The 19,672-nt window shown below is 41.8% G+C and overlaps 1 protein-coding gene across 1 annotated transcript in view; it reads left to right on the top strand.

Moving 5' to 3' along the window:
* The window catches only part of bcl11aa (BCL11 transcription factor A a), a gene marked incomplete at both ends in the record, with an annotated part of 48,943 nt that extends 29,512 nt beyond the window's left edge, over window positions 1–19,431 (top strand). Inside the window, one exon of the mRNA XM_079248724.1 lies at window positions 17,192–19,431. Coding sequence (XP_079104850.1) covers window positions 17,192–19,431 — 2,240 coding nt within the window. The remainder of the gene's footprint in view (window positions 1–17,191) is intronic.
* Window positions 19,432–19,672: the final 241 nt, after the last annotated feature.

Genomic DNA, 19,672 nt, shown 5'->3' with positions numbered 1-19,672 from the left:
TAAGGTGGAGCACAACAGAATTAAAGACCCTTTAAAACACAGGTGAAATCTCTAAAGGGACCATCTTGGCATAGTTGTCACCGTCTGGTCGCAGCATCCTCCATTTGGGCGACCGCAGGTTTTAAAAGGTTGAATATTAGAAACAACGGCAGCTAATCACATTAGTATAAACTCTATAAATGAGCCGACGCCGGGACATTTTCTGGTATAAACAGTAAAAAATGACTACAGGACAACTGTAACTAGATCTATAAAGCAGATGAAAACAATTTATCATAAAGAAATCAGTAATTAAAATAAATATAGTTGTTTTTTTTTTTTTTTTAAAGAAAAAGTCACTGGTGTTTGAAATCTGTCAAAACTTTTATATAAGACGAGCAAACAATCAAGATTACTAAAATGAAACTATGTCCATCCTTTCCGAGCTCATCATGTGAGCAAATAATACTCCCTTTCATGAACCTTTAGTCTACAGAAGCAGAAAAGCTGCTTTACTGAAGCTCTATGATGTCTGTGTGACTAAGAAAAGGGCACATGAAGTAATCAAAGCAGAGAAAATGGTCATTCAGTTATTTGCATGCTGGAGAAGCTTATTAATATCATGGATCAACATTTAAATGTAAACTAGTTGAAATCTTTCTACTGATTATCTTAACTGACTGGTTTATGAAACAGAAATGAAACCTTTACAGGAGTCTCAGAAAATAAACGTAAACGTATGAAGAGAATGTGGGACGATGACGTGTTTTAGATTTGGTTTAAAAAAGGACTGAAACGACACCTTGATGTGTAGTTAGAAGCTGTAATATTAGTGTTTTACCGTCTCCAGCATGTGTTTCAGGGGATAAATGATGTGCAGCGTACTGAAAAGCAGGTTAATCTCACCTTGACGCGGCAGTGACTCGGGCCATCTCATGTTGTTATTGGTGTCTCTAAAATGATTAGATTTCTCTATAGGTGTGGCCACTCCCAGGTTCTGCAGGATTTAGAAGCAGCCGACTGTGGCAGCGTTTTCTAACAGCCGACTGACCTTCTCATCAGAAAGTGTTTTTCTAAAGCTTGCCTAACAGCTGTTATGAAAATGATGGCCTTGTGGGTTATTAAAAGCTAATGAGGAGGAGAAAGATATCTCTAGCTAAATGTGAGGTGTGTGTGTGTGTGTGTGTGTGTGTGTGTGTGTGTGGAGCCCCGAGGGTGCCTGAATGTTTCCTCGTTCTTGTGTTCTTTCTGTGTGTTTCATCACGAGGCCCTGGAAATACTGCCGAAGTGCTGAATGACCTGGTGTTAATGCTGAATAAGGTTGAGCCAACTCTCTGTTTGTGTGTGCGTGTCCGTGCACATGGGCGTGCACGTAGGTGTATTTGCACAAGGATGAGTGATGTTTATGTTTTGTCTTTCTCCCGTCCTCTCTGCTCCCCAGAAAGCAGAGAAAATAAGCAGCAAAATGGAGGAAATGGAGATAGAAGAAGAGGTTTAGGGTAATTAACAGGTAACAAGTGTCTTCTCCTTCTAGGAGGAAGTTGCATCAGTCATCAAATCATGTCTTTGCCTGACCTGAACAGACACTTTTTTTTTTTATAAAGAATCCTCCCCCCCAGCTATTTTTTCCTCTTCACCAGCCTCTGAAGCATCAGATTATCACAGACACTCACATCCAGCTTGTGCGTTCAATAGGAAAATACCTCAAATCTTTCCTTCTGTCAGGCTGATTTTTAGCTTATTAACACACAACATTAGTCAGACTTTGGGACAAAGTTCAAGAAGATAAAAATAAAGAAGTTGGTTGTCAGCAGCAGAGGACTGAAAGCAGCTTAGTGTGGCATGGAGGAGCTGCAGCTCAGGGCCTCCAGAAGAAGGAAAACATATGGAGCTGAGACACGCGGTAACATTTAGATAAATTTACTGAAAACGGCTCCAGAAAAGGGAAAAACTTTGCTAGATTTATTCAAACGGTGAACAACATTTTAGAGAGTTTTGTGTGGAGTCAGTAAAACCTGCTCGTCTGAACAGGAAGCGACATGGACACTCCTCTACCTTTACCTCAGGGGGGAAGTATGTTTTCTCAATTATCTCCGTTTGGAAATCCCCTTCCGACCTGTGGCTGTATTTACGCGAATGCCCATTTTATCCATGGCTTTTAATGGCATATAAAAAAGAAAAGAATCACTTCCCCATCAAAATGCCCGCTCCTAATAGCTTTCAGAGTTGTTTGGGAGCTGTTTGGGTTTGGTCATTAGTGGACCATGAGTGTTTTTTGTGTATATCCACGTGTGTTTGTGTGTGTGTGTACAAGAAAGGCACTTTTAGGTCATCTTAGGTGGGGTAAGGGTTGTGGGGAGGGGGGGGGGTGGTGGTGGTAGAGGGGGTGTCTACTACATCCATGATGGGGATAGTTAGCTGGGTTTGGGAGTCTGTGTGGTGCAGCACTTAGGCCGTACTGGGCCTGGTGGGAACGCCAGCTCCTGCCCGCCCACCTGCCATGCTGCTCTCCAAATCATAAATGGAGCATCTTTGGACAGTCTCACTAAAACACACACACACACACACAGATAGATGCTCACACACAAGAAAGCTTCAGTTCTGAATGATAAGATTAGCAAAAACACACACATGTAGGAGAAAGCTGAACACAGCTCCGGCTCTGCCCATCAGCCTCTCCTCTTCCCTCCACATTGCTCTTCACACTTCTCAATTATTTACTGGCCTTTTTGTCCTCCACCGGTGGCCAGGCCCCAGGCATATGTCACTGTGAGTGTGTGTGTGTGCGTGTTTGTATCAGTGTTTGTGTGTGTACAGAAGAGAATACGGCTTCACACACAAACACAAGTCTTTTATCATTCAGAGACGCTGTCTGTACCATATGCTCATGCAGGCGCTGACCATTCACTGGCTCTCTGAGACCATTTTTCACCCGAGCAGCGGCGGCGTGTTGACAACACGCTCGCTGGAAGTTGTTGTTTTTTTTTCTCAGCATCCTGTTTCAGATTTTTTTTTTCCTTTTCTCATTTACAATATTTTTAAACAATAAACGAATATCTTCCACATTGTGTCTCTAAGGTGGCAAATGGGTTCAGGACAAACCTCTTAACCCTCTGCTAGCTGGGACGATCCCCCTCCCCCTCATCAACCCATGCTCGCAGCCATATTGTTTCCTCATTCTGCTATGCAAAGTAGGCACAGTGTGCATCCTCCTAAGGTTCTATGCAGCCTCTCATGTCAGAAAATATGAATTAATACAGAATAATGATAATGACAGAGATAATACAAATGCACATTCAGCAACACATAATCCCTCAATTTAGCATTATTAAAAACTGCATTAACATATTGGAAATGTGCAGTAGATGCAAGCAAATAAAGCATTTAATGAGTATTTGTTAACAATCAGAGTGCCTATGGAGACAGAGTTTATATCAGTTCAACTCTATTATATTTCATTGCCTTTCATAGTATTGTAAAGTAACATTTATTCTTCCAAGTAATTTATTGAGCATTTCATTAGATTAACTGCATTATTTAAAGTGTTGAGTATGTGTGAGGCTGCTCACACAATCATGTGGCAAAACGCAACCCTTACAGCAGCACAAAGTGTGTCTGGGAGGGGCAGAGAGGGCGGGGAGTTTAACTTATCAGACAACCCCACTCTCGCAACAAAAAAATAAATGAAATAATAATAATGTGTGAATGAGGATTTTCTCAGGTAATCCATGCAGCAGAACTTCTTTTTTCAGATTCAGCTGGAAAAATGAACCAAATGAAAACACTGCAAAAACTGAAATTTAAGTAAGATTAAAAATCTTAAAGTACACATATGCTTATTTTTAAAGGTAAGATAATTCTTCATTTTTATACCAGAGAATTCCTCTTGTTTTAAGAGTATTTTTACTTGTTTTGGGAAGTCTTGACAAGCCAAATTTTCTTGTTCTGTTGGCAGATAATGTATATTATTTTAAGCAACATTCACATAATTTTTGTACATTTTTTTTCTTGTTTTTTTAAGGCTGAGTTTTTGCAGTGTAAAACTGAATTTAAACAAACTAATCAAAACCCCAAATTCTCTCCATCCTCTGACATACATGAATGATGAAGAGCAGTTGTGATCTTGGAGCAGTTGTGATCAAGCCAAGCCAAGCCAACTTTATTTATAAAGCACTTTCTGACAGCCACTGCTAACAAAGTGCTAAACATAACATAATTAACATTAAAACATAAAACAATAAAACAGAAAACAATAAAACGGTAAAGTTTAAAACCATGAAATATAAAACAAATAAACAATAAAAGCAAACTCAAATGCCAGTGGAAATAGGTGGGTCATAAGAAGTCTTTTGGTGGCCGTCCACAATACATAGTATTTAAAGCGGCAGGTAAACCGCTCCTCGCTTCCTATTAACCAAGTCGTATATTCACCCTGTCTATCAGGCTTTTTTCTTTCCCTCTACCCTTCCTCTATTTCACCAATTCTCTCTTTCATCAGCTTGTAGTTTTTCCCCAGCCTGTAGAAAGCATCTGGGGGGATCGATAGGGCTCTCAGGGTGTAGTGACTGCAGCTCTAATGAATCAAGCCTACAGTGTTTGTTAAGTAGACAAGGTTGTGAAGGGGCGCTGAAGGGGCGTTTGTCTTTGTGCTTTATCTCATCGCACTACTTTAACTGTTTGTTTCTGGAAGACACAGAACAGTGGCCAAATCTCAGCACTTTGATGGATAAAGAAAAAAAAATCTATATTAAACTCCCCACATATTAGATTTAACCTCTCCTGCCTTGTTATTTGTGGAAACAACTAGAAGCATCATTGAAGGGTGTCCAAAATGCTAATGATTCAACCCCAACAAGGCTCTGTGTGTAAAGTATGTCATGTTGCTAAACTAATGATACAACCTCTTCTCTTTTTTTGTAGTTTTCCTCAGTCTGCAAGCAGTTTATCACACTGGTATCTGGAAATAAACACTTGATATGATTATTTATTACGTCTGCCAAAAGTTGCTTCTGTGCCGAAGTCCGCGCTGCAGTCCTCTGGTGAACTGTGTGCTAAAATCAAATAGTTTTTTTTAAAAAAAAAAGCCTCCCAAATACACCCGAGACCTACTTGAAGTTAAAGCTTGTGCTTACCAGAAAAGGGAAAAAAAAAAAAGAAAGAGAGAGGAGAGGGGAAAAAAAGGAATTTTTGAATTCCTGTGTTCTTGCTGCAGAGTATACCGTATCTCTCCAAGGTCTGACTGGGAGACTGTGGGAGGCTGTTTGTGTTAAAAGCAGGATGGCTTGTATTTCCTCTCCTTCGTCCTTCTCCTCCCCCCTTTCCCTCCCTCACCGCAAGTAGAAGAGGAAAAAAAAAATCCTTATTGCTGATTGCTAACAGTCGTACATTTGTATTAAATATGTCCGCTATCGATTGGCCTTGTCAGATTAATATGGTTAAAAAGAGGTTGCTGAGTGCTGCCCACCTGAGAGGCAGAAGATGAAAGGAAAGGATGCTGAGAAGGAGGAGAGTGAAAGACCAGGCAGGTAAAAAGGCTTTTTTTTTGGCAGCGCCACAGCGTCTTCCGTCGAGTGCGGCTTGTCCGCATGTTGCTGTAAACATGCATGTGTGTGTGTGTGGTTAGGGTTCGGGGCTGTTTGCATTAAAGTGATTCTGTCGTCTCCACCCCAACCAGTCGAGGCAGATGGCTGCCCTCCCTGAGCCGGGTTCTGCCCGAGGTTTTCTTCCTGTTAAAGGGGAGTTTTTTCCTTCCCACTGTCGTCGCGTGCAGCTCAGGATGGGGGATTGGATCCAAGTCGTGACTCGATGCAATCAGTTGGTTTCTTTTATAGGATATGTATGAATTGGCTCGAAATGATGTGCGTGTTGATTCATGTATGTAAAGTGCCCTGTGACAACATTGTTGTGAAGTGGCGCTATACAAATAAAGTTGAATTGAATTGAATTCAGCCCCTCATCCTGCTTTCTCACCCCTCGGTTTTCCATCGATGATCCCCCTTCTTTCCTCTCGCCCCAGTTTTTGTCTTGACAGACTGTCATGAAGAAAAGAGACAGTGAAAGAGATGGAGGTAAAAAAAAAAAAAAAAAAAAAAAAAAGACGTGGATGCAGCATTATGAGAGGGAAGAGTCAGAGAGAGGGCAGCCACCTGTATGCATTGTTGATGAGCAGACGGACGGATGAAACCAGCCGGGTGGGGCAGGGATTAGCTGAAGAGAGGAAGCAAAGCCCTGTGTTTATGTTGTGTATGAGCATTAGTGTGTATGAGTGTGTGTGGGCCTCTGGCCAGCTGAGGTGTTTGCTTGGCTCGGAGTGATCTCCCACTGTGGACGCTGCAAGACTCACACACTCCCACACAAACACTGATGACTGAATTGTCCTGGTTGGCAGCTGTTGCAGGTCCCTACAGATCACTCAATACCAGACTAGCTTTCTGTGGAAATGGGTTTGTGTGTGTGTGTGCGTGTGTGTGTGTGCGTGTGTGTGTGTGTGTGTGTCTTTAGTGACCAACAACCCCTTGCTTATGGCACTAAAGAGGTTCAACTTCCTCTCAGCGTGTGCTTTTGTCCCATCAGGGATTTTAGATATGAATATGTGTGTACATGTGTGTATGTGTGTGTGCTTATAGTGAAAATAATGTGTGTAATTAAACCAAGACTAATGAAAAATATTCAAATCGACTGATTTATTCATTCGGTTCAGTCAGTATAGAGCAGCTGACTTAGAATATGTAGTTTTCTACTAATAAATATGCATGTGTTGTAATAGTTCTCATAAATTTCCAGACTGAGCAGATTGTTAAAGTTTCATACTTTAACAATCTGCCTCACATGAAGCACATTTATGACTGAAATATTATATAATTAATGTAAAGTTAAGTTGTTTCCACGACAACTACTCGTGTGTCTGTGGGAAAGATGAACTGATGCATTAGGAAGATGAATCTTCAGAAAGGGTGGGACTTTATTTTGATGGCAACACAGTGCGGCCTGTAGGATCATACCATGATGTGAAAGAAGGAAGAGGAGCAGACTCTTATATACACGGCGAGAAATAGTGACAGTGAGAAAACTAGTGTGTTGGGAAAAAATAAAGAACTTAAAGTTTACATGGTGATATAATGGCAGAGAAAAGTATTGAATCCTTTATGCTTCTGGGTTAAATATTTTCCATTAAGACTTTATTTGTTATTTATTGTTCATTTAAAGCTTTAATTTAAATGTTAAATAGTCATGTATCTTTTTATTTAAATATAAAAAAAATATGGCTTTTGTCAAATCACAAAATAAAAGATGGCTGAAAAACATACAAAAAATTTTAATTTTACAAAATACAAGCTCCACTTGCTACGAACATTTTGGAGCCAAACTAAAATTTCCCAAACCTGAATATACCATCAATAATAACAACCAGCTAGCTGCGTATCGACATTAATTACATTTTAAAACTTGGGCTTAACCCTTTAACTTTCACATGAACAAAAGGCCAGAGAAAAATGTTTCTCTGTGTATTTCTATTTGTTTTAGACAAGAATAAACAAAAAGATGTTTTAAGCAAATTGTTGAAATGTTTAAAAAGATAGGAAATAAATAATAGTGTAACAACAATGAAGTGATTAAAATTTGAAACAGTAGTGTTATAACAAACAGTTTGGGTTTTACACACCCAAACCAACTGGTAGAGATGCTTAAACAGGTTTATTTCCACAGTTTTTCTTTTAAAAGAAATTCATCAGAGTCACTGCAAATTGACTTCAACCAAACGGTCGACCAGGAGCTTAAAGGGTTAATCCCTGAACAGAGAAAAAGATATTTGGACTCACTTTCCACTTGGTTAAACAACACATTTCAATTTGAGAATTTTGCAATTTCAACCTTGTGTTTGTGCTGTGAGCGTCCACATAGCTGAGTGTGTTCTACACTTATTACTGAAGGATTCAGCCGCAGACACATTAGAGACGTCTGACTCTGTAGCGTGTAAACAAAACATTAAATATGGCGGCTAGATGAAGTTATTTTATTTACAGAGGTTACAGTATCCATCACAATGCTGGTAGTATCAAATTAATTCTTTTATCTGACCTTATATTTGGTGAATGGTCCCTACCTCGTACATGTTTTTTGCACCTTGCACATGCAGGGGGTTAATTTGTGACAATGTGCACAAACGTCATGCCAACGGTGATGCGGCTCTGGTAACCACCAAAAGGCTTGTATTCAGCAGAAGAGTGAGTTTGAAGAGGTCGACATGATGCCCAATGAGCATCACTGAACTGGCCAATGAAATGTTTTGCAGTGGGACACCTGCTCATCAGGCTGCGCTGAACTTCAGGAAGTTCTGACAGTCCAACGCGATCAGCGACGAGTCTCAGCAAAAGCAAATCATTTATGAGTCTGATGGAAACCTAAAAATCGGATTTAATCTGCATCCGATTAAGAAAGAAAAAAAGCCAGCGCTGTTGTTTTGATGGAAGTCCGCACGCTGAGTCACCGAGCAGCGTGTGTGTCTTTGTGTGCATGTACGTGCGTGTCACGACCAAGTTTCCTCTTTCTCTCTCTGTTCACATAAGTGCTGTAATTTGGAGGCTCTGTAATTTCACAATGGCGGTTCACGGTTAAGTGGAGGCTGTCCCTGCCATCATGACTACCGGTCCTCCAAACGGACACACACACACACACATACACACACACACACACACGCACAGAGGAGGGATCATGGCTACAACGTGCTCGGATGCTTCTATAAAGGCTGATCCGTTTAATTACATTTATAAACACAGTTTAAAGGCCCAGGCTGTGTCATTACTACCGACTTTACAAGAGACATTACTTTGAATGTGTGTGTGTGTGTGTGTGTGTGTGTGTGTGTGTGTGTGTGTGTCACAAAGCAAGAGAAAGCAAAACTTTGTCATATGGCAGCTGTTATGAATGGATGAATAGACACACATGCACACAGAAACACACACCCACATACAAGCAGACTGGCGAGAGTTGCAAATAACACAGTCTGTAACGTAGCAGGGGTTCCAGGCGCAGACACAGAAGGTATTGATATATCACACACACACACACTCACATAGGAGCAGACAGTATTGACATTTTTGCTCATCAGCGTGGCGTGTACGGCTGTTTAACAGCGTCTTTCTGACACACACATACACACACACACTCGTGCACATGCGTGCATGAAAGCAGCATGTAATCAGACAAGCTCAATCGTTCATTGTTTTCTCGAGTAATCCAAATACACTCGTCGTTCTGTTCTTTCTTTCTTTCTTTCTTTCTTTTAAGGAAAACGGTTTTTGGAAAGTTTCTGACTTTGTTATTGATGATGACTTTTTTTTAAAATGTTTACATCAATTCATGTTCTGTAACTCGACAACTTTGTTGCTGATTGTGTGTCTAAAGGTTCAGCATTTTTTGTTTGTGGAGGAGGGTTGGGTGGGGGGGCTACATTCTGGTAAAAAGACGGTGAAAAGTCGATTGTTTCGTTGCTGTTCACGCAGGGCCCGCCACAGGAAGCGGCCTCAGAAAGCCTGAAATGAAAAGGACGTCTTGTGTTGCATTTTTTAAATTTCTAATTAATTAATGTGAAAATGAAGTTCGGCCCGGTTGAATGTGGGGGCTGACAGACTGAATTTTGCATTAACAGAAATAATAGATGTTATCTGAGGCCCTTATCATCCCTTTCAGACGATGCAGGATGCTTTAGTCCCCACCTGCACATATAGAGAAGGAGCCGATAACCAGAGCAGCAGGAGGAAGAAAAAGTATTATGTCTTCCTCCAAGTAAGTAAATCAGGCTACCAAAAATAAAAAGAAAGAAAGGAGAGAGAAAATTAGGTGAAGGGAAGCAGCTGTTTCCTCCTTTTTGGGGGGAAGAGAGGTGAGCTGTACGGCTGAACGGAGACACACAGTTTGAGCTGATGTCTCAGAGTGAAAGCAACACGTTAGGCTTCATTTAGGGCACAGCTCTTCATCCCTGCTCCTTGAAGGCCAATATCCTGCAAGTCATAGGTGTTTCCCTGCCTTATCACACCTGATTTAAGTTGATAGGTCATTGTGCAGAACTTGACAAACTGTTAAATCCATTTCATTTGTGTCAGATGTGTTTGAGCAGGGAAACTTCTAAAACCTGAAGGGTAATACGGCACCTTGGACTGGAGCTGGAGAGCCCATATTTATGTATATTTTAGATTTATTTATCATTAATCCAAAATAAACCAATATTATATTTGTTATTTGTTATGGTCAAGAGATATTGAGCAAAGTGAGCATGACAATTTCTCTGTTGTTTGTCAGCCCAACCATACAAACTAGAGCTGTGATAAATGACACATAACTTATTTACACACTGACTTTATCACAAGGCAGTAGATCCACAAGGTAAAGTTAAAGAGAAAGACTGTAAAAAAATTGATTTTAAACACTAGATTAGTGGAAAAGGAAGTGAAAAAAAAAGAAGAAACAGAAAAACATCCAAGAAATTCTTAATGGATTAAAATAAAAACAACAAATACGATGTGGAGGGAATATCTCACAAAGGCTAAGAGTTATTTAAGCATCTTCCAGGTGAACATGTGGAAAGGTCCAAAAAGCTTCAAATGAACCAGAAGGTATTGAAGCAACGTCTCAGAAGGTTTAAATGGAAAATTGTCTCCACTTTAACCATCCAGGAGACCATTTGAGATTCAGCTGGGAACCCCAGTTGTTATAGTTTTCTCTCTGGTTTGGTCTGACCATCCGCGTGTTTCTTTTGGGTTTACTGATAAAAACTGAGACACACATTCAGCCGAACCTGCTTCTGAACCTGTGTTTGCACAGTTGTTCTTAATTTACAGAGAAAAATGTGACAAGGTCAAAGGCAGCTCATGCAAACAGAACTCAATATTTATAGCCGTTTCGTCAGGGACATAGAATTCCTGTGAAAAGAGGAATACAGCTCCCTGTTCCTCCCTGTTGTAAGGCAGTTTTTGTTGCACGTCTGCCCTATTGGATGTCCCCACAGCGAGGTTTTGCATCAGTGCTGGCTTACTTTTCTTTGAAATTGCAGTTTTCAAGGAAAATACTTTGATCTAGCCAGTAATGGAGGCTGATTTTCCCCCAAACAGAAGACTGCCTTTTTTGAGCAATTTACTGGTGTTGTTGTTTGACTGCGTCAGTCTCCTCAGCAAGCTGACAGAACACCAGCTGCCTCTGTTTGCATTCCAATTGTTTCCTGTCCAGTTAGTATGAAAGCTTGAGCATCGAGAAAAATAACTGAAGGATGGGACTGTGCACATCCCCTCCCCACCAGACCACACAGGAATTTAACTCGGATTCAACCGAGACTGTCTGGGATGCAAAAAAAATAGCAATTATAGGAATTTTGAGACGATGTGAAAGGATGCTAGTCAAGTCTACTGTATAATAACCTTGTTTTTTTTGTCATTCTGGTTTACATAACACTTTAGTCATGACGTTCAGCTCCCGCTGTGTTTTGGAAAAAAACCATATGTTTTTGCAGTGCATTGATAAGCCCAGCGGACTCTGAATTCCCCCACCTTGAACAAGAACATGCAGTTCTGAAATTCATACAATAAAAAACAGCCAAAAGTAGGCTGTGTAGATTTTCACATGACAGCAGTTGATATAGTTAGGTGATTTTATGATGTATTCACATTCAGTAAGAAGCAGCAAACCACAAATATTGCAGTTTAATGGAGCATGATGCGTACAGGATGGAGCGAGGCTGGGGGACAACAGAAGAGACCAGACTGTCCTGTTCAAAAAGCCCTTCTGAAATTATTTCCCCTGGTATGGTTTGATCCCAGTGTCACAAGGGAGTTTTATTTAAGTAGAACAGCGTATCAGCTGCGGTACATATGTATAGGGTGAGATGTGAGTATCTGATTGTTGATCGGCAGTTATGTATGAGGCACTGTTAATGCATGTGGATCATGATAAGAGGAAAAGGAGCAGCAATGATTGCACAAGCTCACTATCGCACAAGTAAAATACTATCGTTGACACCATTTCACCCAGTATAATTAAATTTCTGCACTTCAGTATCAAGTAAAAACAGCCAATGAGGCATTATTATATGTTTAAGTCGACATATAAGGAGAAATGCCACGTTTTTCCTTGAATTATCAGGTTTATTTGTAATCATGCTGAGCTCATCTCATTGCGCTACTTTGTAAGATTTTACGCCTGTGATGTTTCAGTACAGTAACAAAAAACTTAAAAATGTAAGGATTATGTGATTGTAACTCAAATTGTTGTTACCTATCCATGTAGTATCCCTTAATGGTAAAAACACTGGATGATGAGGGGTGAGCCGCGATTGCCAGATGTAAATACAAGCAGCAGATCCTGAAAGCCTGAGGCTCTGATAGAAATCCCAAATTGTATTAAGGGACATTGTCCCTCACTCCCAGTATGCGTACCTAATCCTGTTTTAGTAATGTTCCATTACCTCAATTACTATCATCTCACCCAGAGGTGGGCCTCTACCAAGGACACCAGCGAGGACTACTGGTGGGTGGAAAAGACACAGGGAGTGTATCGAGGAGGTGCATTGGGTTGTAATGGAGAGGGAGCTTCATGGTACAGAGGTATGATGAAAGAGAAGACAAAGGAAGATGGGACAAAGCGGACGGGAGGAAGTTACAGGCAGAAATGATCCGTAGCAAACTGAGACTGCAGAGATGTTAGAATTCATGTAAGACAAGTCGCAGGACTGTCCAAGCTCATCGCCAAGACCTGGCATCCATCCCCCCCCCAGTTGGTTGGAGAGAGATTATGGTGGCAATCCAGCTAATTTACAGGACAAGATGATTGGCAGGAACGGACAGCTATGCAGGCTGGAGTTCTAAGGTAGATTCATTTAAAAGAATTATACAGAGTATCTGAAAGATCCACTCAAAGGCTGCATAATTTACAAAGTACAGGGCTTCACACGGACGTTTGTGGACATACGCAGTCCAAAATTAGTAGAAATAATGCTAAAAAAAAGTGTAGTATCAATATTCACCTACATGAACAACGTAACTGTATCACAAGACAAGGTTAAATACTTTGAAATTACAGCATTTTATCAAGGTATTATTATTTTTATTAAGGTATTGTCATTGTGATGGAAACTGCAACCTGTAAATTATAAAATGCATAAACTATAATAAAAAATAAATAAACCTTGAAGCTATAGTAGCTGCCTTGAGCAATTATATGCACTCATGTAAACACAAACCACACTGTTAACATTTACTATTTGCATGTGAGAATAATGAAAAGTAATGAATTGTGGGTGAAAAGGGAACGTTTGAAAAGACAGCGGAAGTTGTGAAGGCATTATTGATCTGGGAATCTGTTGCATCAGTTTCAATCATCCAACTCCCCCTTACCCCCTCATTAGTATTTTACTATTTTATTTATTATATGGAAATTGTCACATACATATGTCAAGATTTAATAAAGAATTTTTCTTCATCTTTGTAAAGAACTGATTTGACCCCTGAAGTGCATATATGCACATTTTTTATTGGTTGCATGAATGGAGGAACTGTTATATGACAATATGTTGAATGAATAAACTGTCATTTGTATTGCAGTAAAGTTTAAATATTGTTTTTACTAGGTTTAGTCGGCGAGGGTGGCGTCTACAATGTGTGATGCGTCCAGTAAATTTCGGTCATAATAAATCCTTTCTGGCAAAGCCAGTGCACCATCTTCTACGGAGTGGTGCACAAGCTTTATTTCAGTCATTTGGACAGCGTTTGGGTCAGGGTGCCACATTTCCTTCTAAGAGCAATGGAAAGAGCCAGAGGATCTTGCTGCACACAGTCGCACTCTCTCACGCACACAAAGGAGTTGTGAAACATGAGTCAGGCTGCCTTACCGCCTCCCTCTCCCATCTAGCACCACATAAGTGTCCAGGCAATGCCCTTGGCTTAATAGGGCTTAATGCCTGAGCTTGTCACTGTAGCATGGCAGGTATTGAGTGTTAGGACATTTCTGAAACAGTGCATGTGTGTGTTCTCTGGAGTTTCACTAGTGGCTGCATGGCTTTGACATTTACCCCACGTGAAAGAACCGGATGCTATCATCTACCCCTATCTGCCTCCTCTCCTTTCCTCCCCTCTTTTTGCCATCTCCGTTCACATACCTGCTGCACTCAAACTCTAAAGTTGACGGCGGCGTTTGTCACCTCCATCCAAACCAAGCCAAAGGGATTATCTCTCTCATCTCTTTCATTCTCTTTCTCTGACTCTATCTGTCTTCATCTACTGGTCTCCATTCAGCTTTCTCACTTCATTTTTCTACCTTGGAGTGCTGGAGAGTTTGCCTAATGAAGTGGCTGATGGGAGTATATTACAGGGAGACAGAGTGGAGCGGTCGCCTACTCTAAAATCCATTAACCTTACAGTTTCAATCAGCGTACAGACAAGTCGGAGCTGCGAGTCAGAAAGGAGTGTATCAGCTCAAGAATTACACCATAATGCTTTGTACTTGCTTCTCTTCATATTTTACCCACAACATAGTTTGAAAGCAAAAATGCTCATTTGAGTCTGCGTAATTGTAGTGTTGTCAACAGGAAGGAAGGTCTTTTTCCTGTTACACACGAATCCAGAACACAACACATAACAGTGCAAATAAATCTATAGTGAGCTGCTAACCCTGCAGAATAACTCTTTTCATACATGAATTACTGCAGTTTTACACATTTCTTTGCAGTCTGCATCAACCAGTTAGACATTAGTTCAGAAGCTAATGTTATGTGGTAATGTAATAAATTTACCATACTTTCTAAGAGGAATAGGTGAGGTTTAATTGTCAAATTTAATATATAACCATATGCAAAAGTGCTAAAGGAAAGCATAAAAGTGCTTTGTAGTAAAATTGTTTTAAATGTATCCAAACAGCTATTTAGTTTTTGTTTATGAAGCTACGCATCAGGTTAACAGTTTGGAAATTTGACTGCTTTATTTACAGCAAATGACATGCTGAATAAAAAAGGTTTTTTTTTTCTCAAAACATGTCCACATTTCCTGATTCAGCCAAAGTGGAAAATTCTAATGCCAATACCGTTGGTATCCAGAATGAGAGCAAAGAAACCCCAGGGAAATAAATAGATGAATAAATAAATTAAGCCATCCTGGTCCCGATGATGCAAATGAGATTCACAGGTTAGTTCCTTTGCAGGTGCCCACAATTAGTGCTAATTTGTGCCTATTTTAATGATCCCTAATTTAGCCCGCTTTTTCCAAACTGTTGGCCATACAGGATAAGTGCATTTGTGCATTTACAAAGTGAATCCAGAATAAAAGAAAGAAAAAAATAAGGGAAGGAAGTAACAGAAGGAGAAACTTCCACGCAGAACTCCCATCTATGAATAACCTTTCTTACTTCACTGTCATCTTTGAGAATACAAAACATCTTTTTTTTATCTGAAGATGCATGTTCATAATGCCTATAGAGCGATGTTTTATGACAAACACACACAACCGCTTTTCAGATATTTTAGCTGTTTTTTCACTATGACCTCTGACTCTGTCTGCCTATTAGAGGTAAATTGCAGAGAGTCGACACGTAATAGCGTCCATGTAAACCTTGACATCCTTTTAGTATCACTGTTAATTTGTCCTGTTTGTTCTGCCAGTAAATGACAGGCGATATGCCCCAATTTTGCATGAATTTTTACAACCCTTCTAACCTGTGTACATATTAATGGGATGTTTTGTCATTTACTGTTAACAACATGGTACAGCCAAATAGCTTTTAACAAAAAGTATCTGTGGTAATTAGCATCAACATTTACAACGCCCCGTTATGGCAACCATTTACCTCTGCAATATTATAACAACATGGTTCAGATTATTATGCGAGAGTGTGGTTTTTTTTTTTTTTTTTTGAGTGGGTGGGTGGGGGGGGGAGAGTACAAATCCTCACACAGGAGGTACCTTTAAAATTTATTCATTATGTTTTTTTGAGGTACATGGATATAAAGTTGTAGGAATAAATGTTAGGGGTGTAACAGCTTCTTTAAAGTATTGATTTGCCCTGAATTAACTTCTCTAATTTAATGTTTGCAACAGGATGATTTTGAGTTTTATAGCATGCAAAACACAAGAGGCGTGCATTCTCTCTGCTTTGCCTCACTTTGTACTGCGCTTGAATGGCAGTCGCCTCTGAATGGCAGCAGCGGGGTTCGTTTGTCATCTAATCTTGTAAACGAGCTGATGGCTGTACATGCAGTCCACTAATGAGATTACGCATGCATCACAGGTCCCACCACAGGTCATCGTCGCTGAGGCCATTCAGATGCAATTATTGTTTTAAGTGTTCCCCTTGTCGCCATCTTGAAGTGAATCTGCATTAGGAAAAGCTTTGAGGCCGGCTGAAAGAGTTGTTTTTACTCACACACCGATTGTTTTACATTCATGAGGCGTCTGAGTTTTGTGAGTGTGAATGAGTGTGCAAATGCATCATGTAGGTTGATAAGCACTGGTCGGATTATACTGTAGGTAGCTCATAAGAGAATACAATACAGAATTTTTGTCCCTGCTTAGATATCATATGATTTTACTGTATTTAAGTTGTGGCTGCAGAATAAAGATGCGGTCCATAACAGGTTTAAAAATTTCTTCCGTTATCTCTCCTGTGGGTTTGCATTCATGCATGTTTGTGTATGTGTGTGAATTTGTCAACTAGCTTCTGTTTTGGTAGATCAGTGAGAAGTGGTAGTCCGCTGGGATAGCCCTGCTTCTTTGTTCTCCTGCTGACAATGGAGGACTCACAGTCAGTCTAAAGGGAAAAATTATGTCCCAGAGCAGTCTGAGAGAAAAAGAGATTCACACACACTACTTTTCACATGCTACTCATGTGGGGCATGACCTCAATAAGAGCTGCTGTTGTATTTGCAAAGCCCTCAACACCATGTGCCGACCACTTTTAAAAGCTGTAACAGTTCGGCCTAAGGTTCAAATAAAAGATTGGTTCAGCTGAAGTGAACAGAGCTGCTCTTCATGTTCTGTGCTTAAGTTTTCAACTGAGCATTATGGCAGCATTTAGAAAGTCCTTGACTTTTCATCAATGATAAATATGTTGAAAGGAATTCAGACTCTTCTGTTTATTGGACATTAAAATAGTCTGTTTCATATAGGAATGTGAAACACAACATGTAAATGCTACCAGAATTTCTCCTAACCTGTTTCTTTTTTCATTGTCTCAACAGGTAAGGAAGAGCCGACAACATATACCTGCACTACATGTAAACAGTCATACGGCAGCGCCTGGTTCCTGCTACAGCATGCTCAGAACACCCACGGCTTCCGTATTTACCTGGAAAGCGAACACGGCAGTCCTCTGACCCCACGCATGGGTGGGCCTTCATCCCTTGGTGGTGGCGCCGACTGCCCTTCTCAGCCTCCTCTTCATGGCCTCCATTTGCCTCCTGATGCAAGCCCCTTCAACCTCCTCCGCATCCCTGGCTCAGGCTCTGGTGGAAGGGACAGTGTCGGAGCAGGAGGTGGTGTCGGCTCAGGCAGTGCTGGCATTGGGGGCCATCATCAGCGTTTCCCTCCGACACCACCCCTCTTCAGCCCCCCTCCAAGGAATCACCTTGATCCCCACCATCTGAGCCCAGAGGAGTTGGCGCTGGCAGCCCACCACCCGAGTGCCTTTGACAGGGTGCTGCGCCTCAATCCTCCTCTGCCTCTCGACCCACCTCCGACAATGGACTTCTCAAGGCGGCTACGGGAACTGGCGGGCAACACCTCAGGGTCCACTCCACCCCTTTCCCCCAGCCGGCCCAGCCCCATGCAGCGCTTACTCCAGCCATTCCAGACAGGAAGAAATGGTGGATCAGGAGGTGAGGGGGGCAACAAACCTCCATATCTTGCCACTCCACCGCCTCTCCCAGGTTCCATGCAGTCACCCGTGGGCTCTCAGACCACTCCTACAACCCCTCTACCCTCAGCTGGAGCAACACCCTCCTCCACCACCCAGATGAAATCAAAGTGTTGTGAGTTTTGTGGCAAAGCCTTCAAGTTTCAAAGTAATTTAATAGTACATCGTCGCAGCCACACAGGAGAAAAGCCGTACAAATGTCACTTGTGTGATCATGCATGCACACAGGCCAGCAAACTGAAACGCCACATGAAGACACACATGCACAAATCATCCTCGCCAAATGCAGGCAAGTCAGAAGATGGCTTATCAACAGCCTCATCTCCTGAGCCTGGCACCAGTGAACACATGGGCAGTGCCAGCAATGCCCTTAAATCTGTGGTCGCCAAGCTTAAAAGTGAGAATGACCGCATGATACGTGAAAATGGGGAGGAGGAAGAAGAGGAGGAGGAGGAAGAAGAAGAAGAAGAGGAGGAAGAAGAGGAGGAAGAGGAAGAGGAAGGAGAAGAAGAAGAAGTGCAGAATGGAGAGAGGGCAGCCAGAAGAAACAACAATAGCTATCACTTTGGACTAAACCTTGAAGCAGCACGACAGCATGAAAACAATGGCGGTATTGGAAGTCGACTAGGAGGAGTGGCCGAGGAGGGGCCCATCCCTCGCTCACTGCCTGAGGTGATGCAGGGAATGGGGCTTGCTGCTAGCATGCAGCATTTCAGTGAAGCTCTCAATGCACACAAACGCAACGCAATGGCCCAGGAGAACCACCTGCACCACCATCTCAACCGAGACCACCACCATAATCGTGAGATGTGTGATGGAAACTCTGTGCTGGAAACGGATCGTGGAGAGGAAGGCTCTGTATCAACAGTCAATGGACGAGGAGCATCTCCTAATGAATCTGCCTCTGTTGGCCTGTCCAAGAAACTGCTTTTGGGTAGCCCCAGTCCACTCAGTCCTTTCACCAAACGCATCAAGTTGGAGAAAGAATTTGATCTGCCCACTCCTACAATCCCTAACACAGAGAACGTCTACTCCCAATGGCTTGCTGGTTATGCTGCTTCCCGACAACTCAAGGACCCTTTTCTTAACTTTGGGGATTCCAGACAATCGCCCTTTGCATCCTCATCTGAGCATTCTTCAGAGAATGGCAGTCTACGTTTCTCAACCCCTCCAGGGGAACTGGACGGCGGAATGTCAGGGCGTAGTGGTACAGGCAGTGGAGGGAGCACACCACACCTTGGGGGTCCTGGGAGGCCCAGCTCCAAGGATGGACGCAGGAGTGATACTTGTGAATATTGTGGCAAGGTGTTCAAGAACTGCAGTAACCTGACAGTGCACCGGCGCAGCCACACAGGAGAGAGACCATACAAGTGTGAGCTTTGCAATTATGCATGCGCCCAGAGCTCCAAACTTACTCGCCACATGAAGACCCATGGTCAGGTGGGCAAAGACGTGTACAAGTGTGAAATTTGTCAGATGCCCTTCAGTGTCTACAGCACCTTGGAGAAACACATGAAAAAATGGCACAGTGACCGTCCTTTGAGTACCGAAATAAAGTCAGAGTAGAAGGCCGAACAGTGGGACCTTTTTCCTGCAGCTATGTCCACCATCAGTCTGTGTTTAATCCCAGCCCCCTGTAGATTTGCCCCAGTCCCAACACTCCACTTTCACCAGTCTGGTGGAAGCTTAAGACCATGTGCTCTGCACCAGCACACCCCGTTTCCATTACCCATTGAATGCATGATCTGTATCGGGGCAATACTCTTGCATTGACGCAAAACTTCGAGCCTTTCTCTTGTGCAATAAT

This window comes from Telmatherina bonti (assembly GCF_933228915.1).
Source record: "Telmatherina bonti genome assembly, chromosome: 11".
Lineage (NCBI taxonomy): Eukaryota > Metazoa > Chordata > Actinopteri > Atheriniformes > Telmatherinidae > Telmatherina > Telmatherina bonti.
The sequence above is the reverse complement of the archived record's forward strand: the minus strand, read 5'-3'. Positions and strand labels throughout refer to the sequence as shown.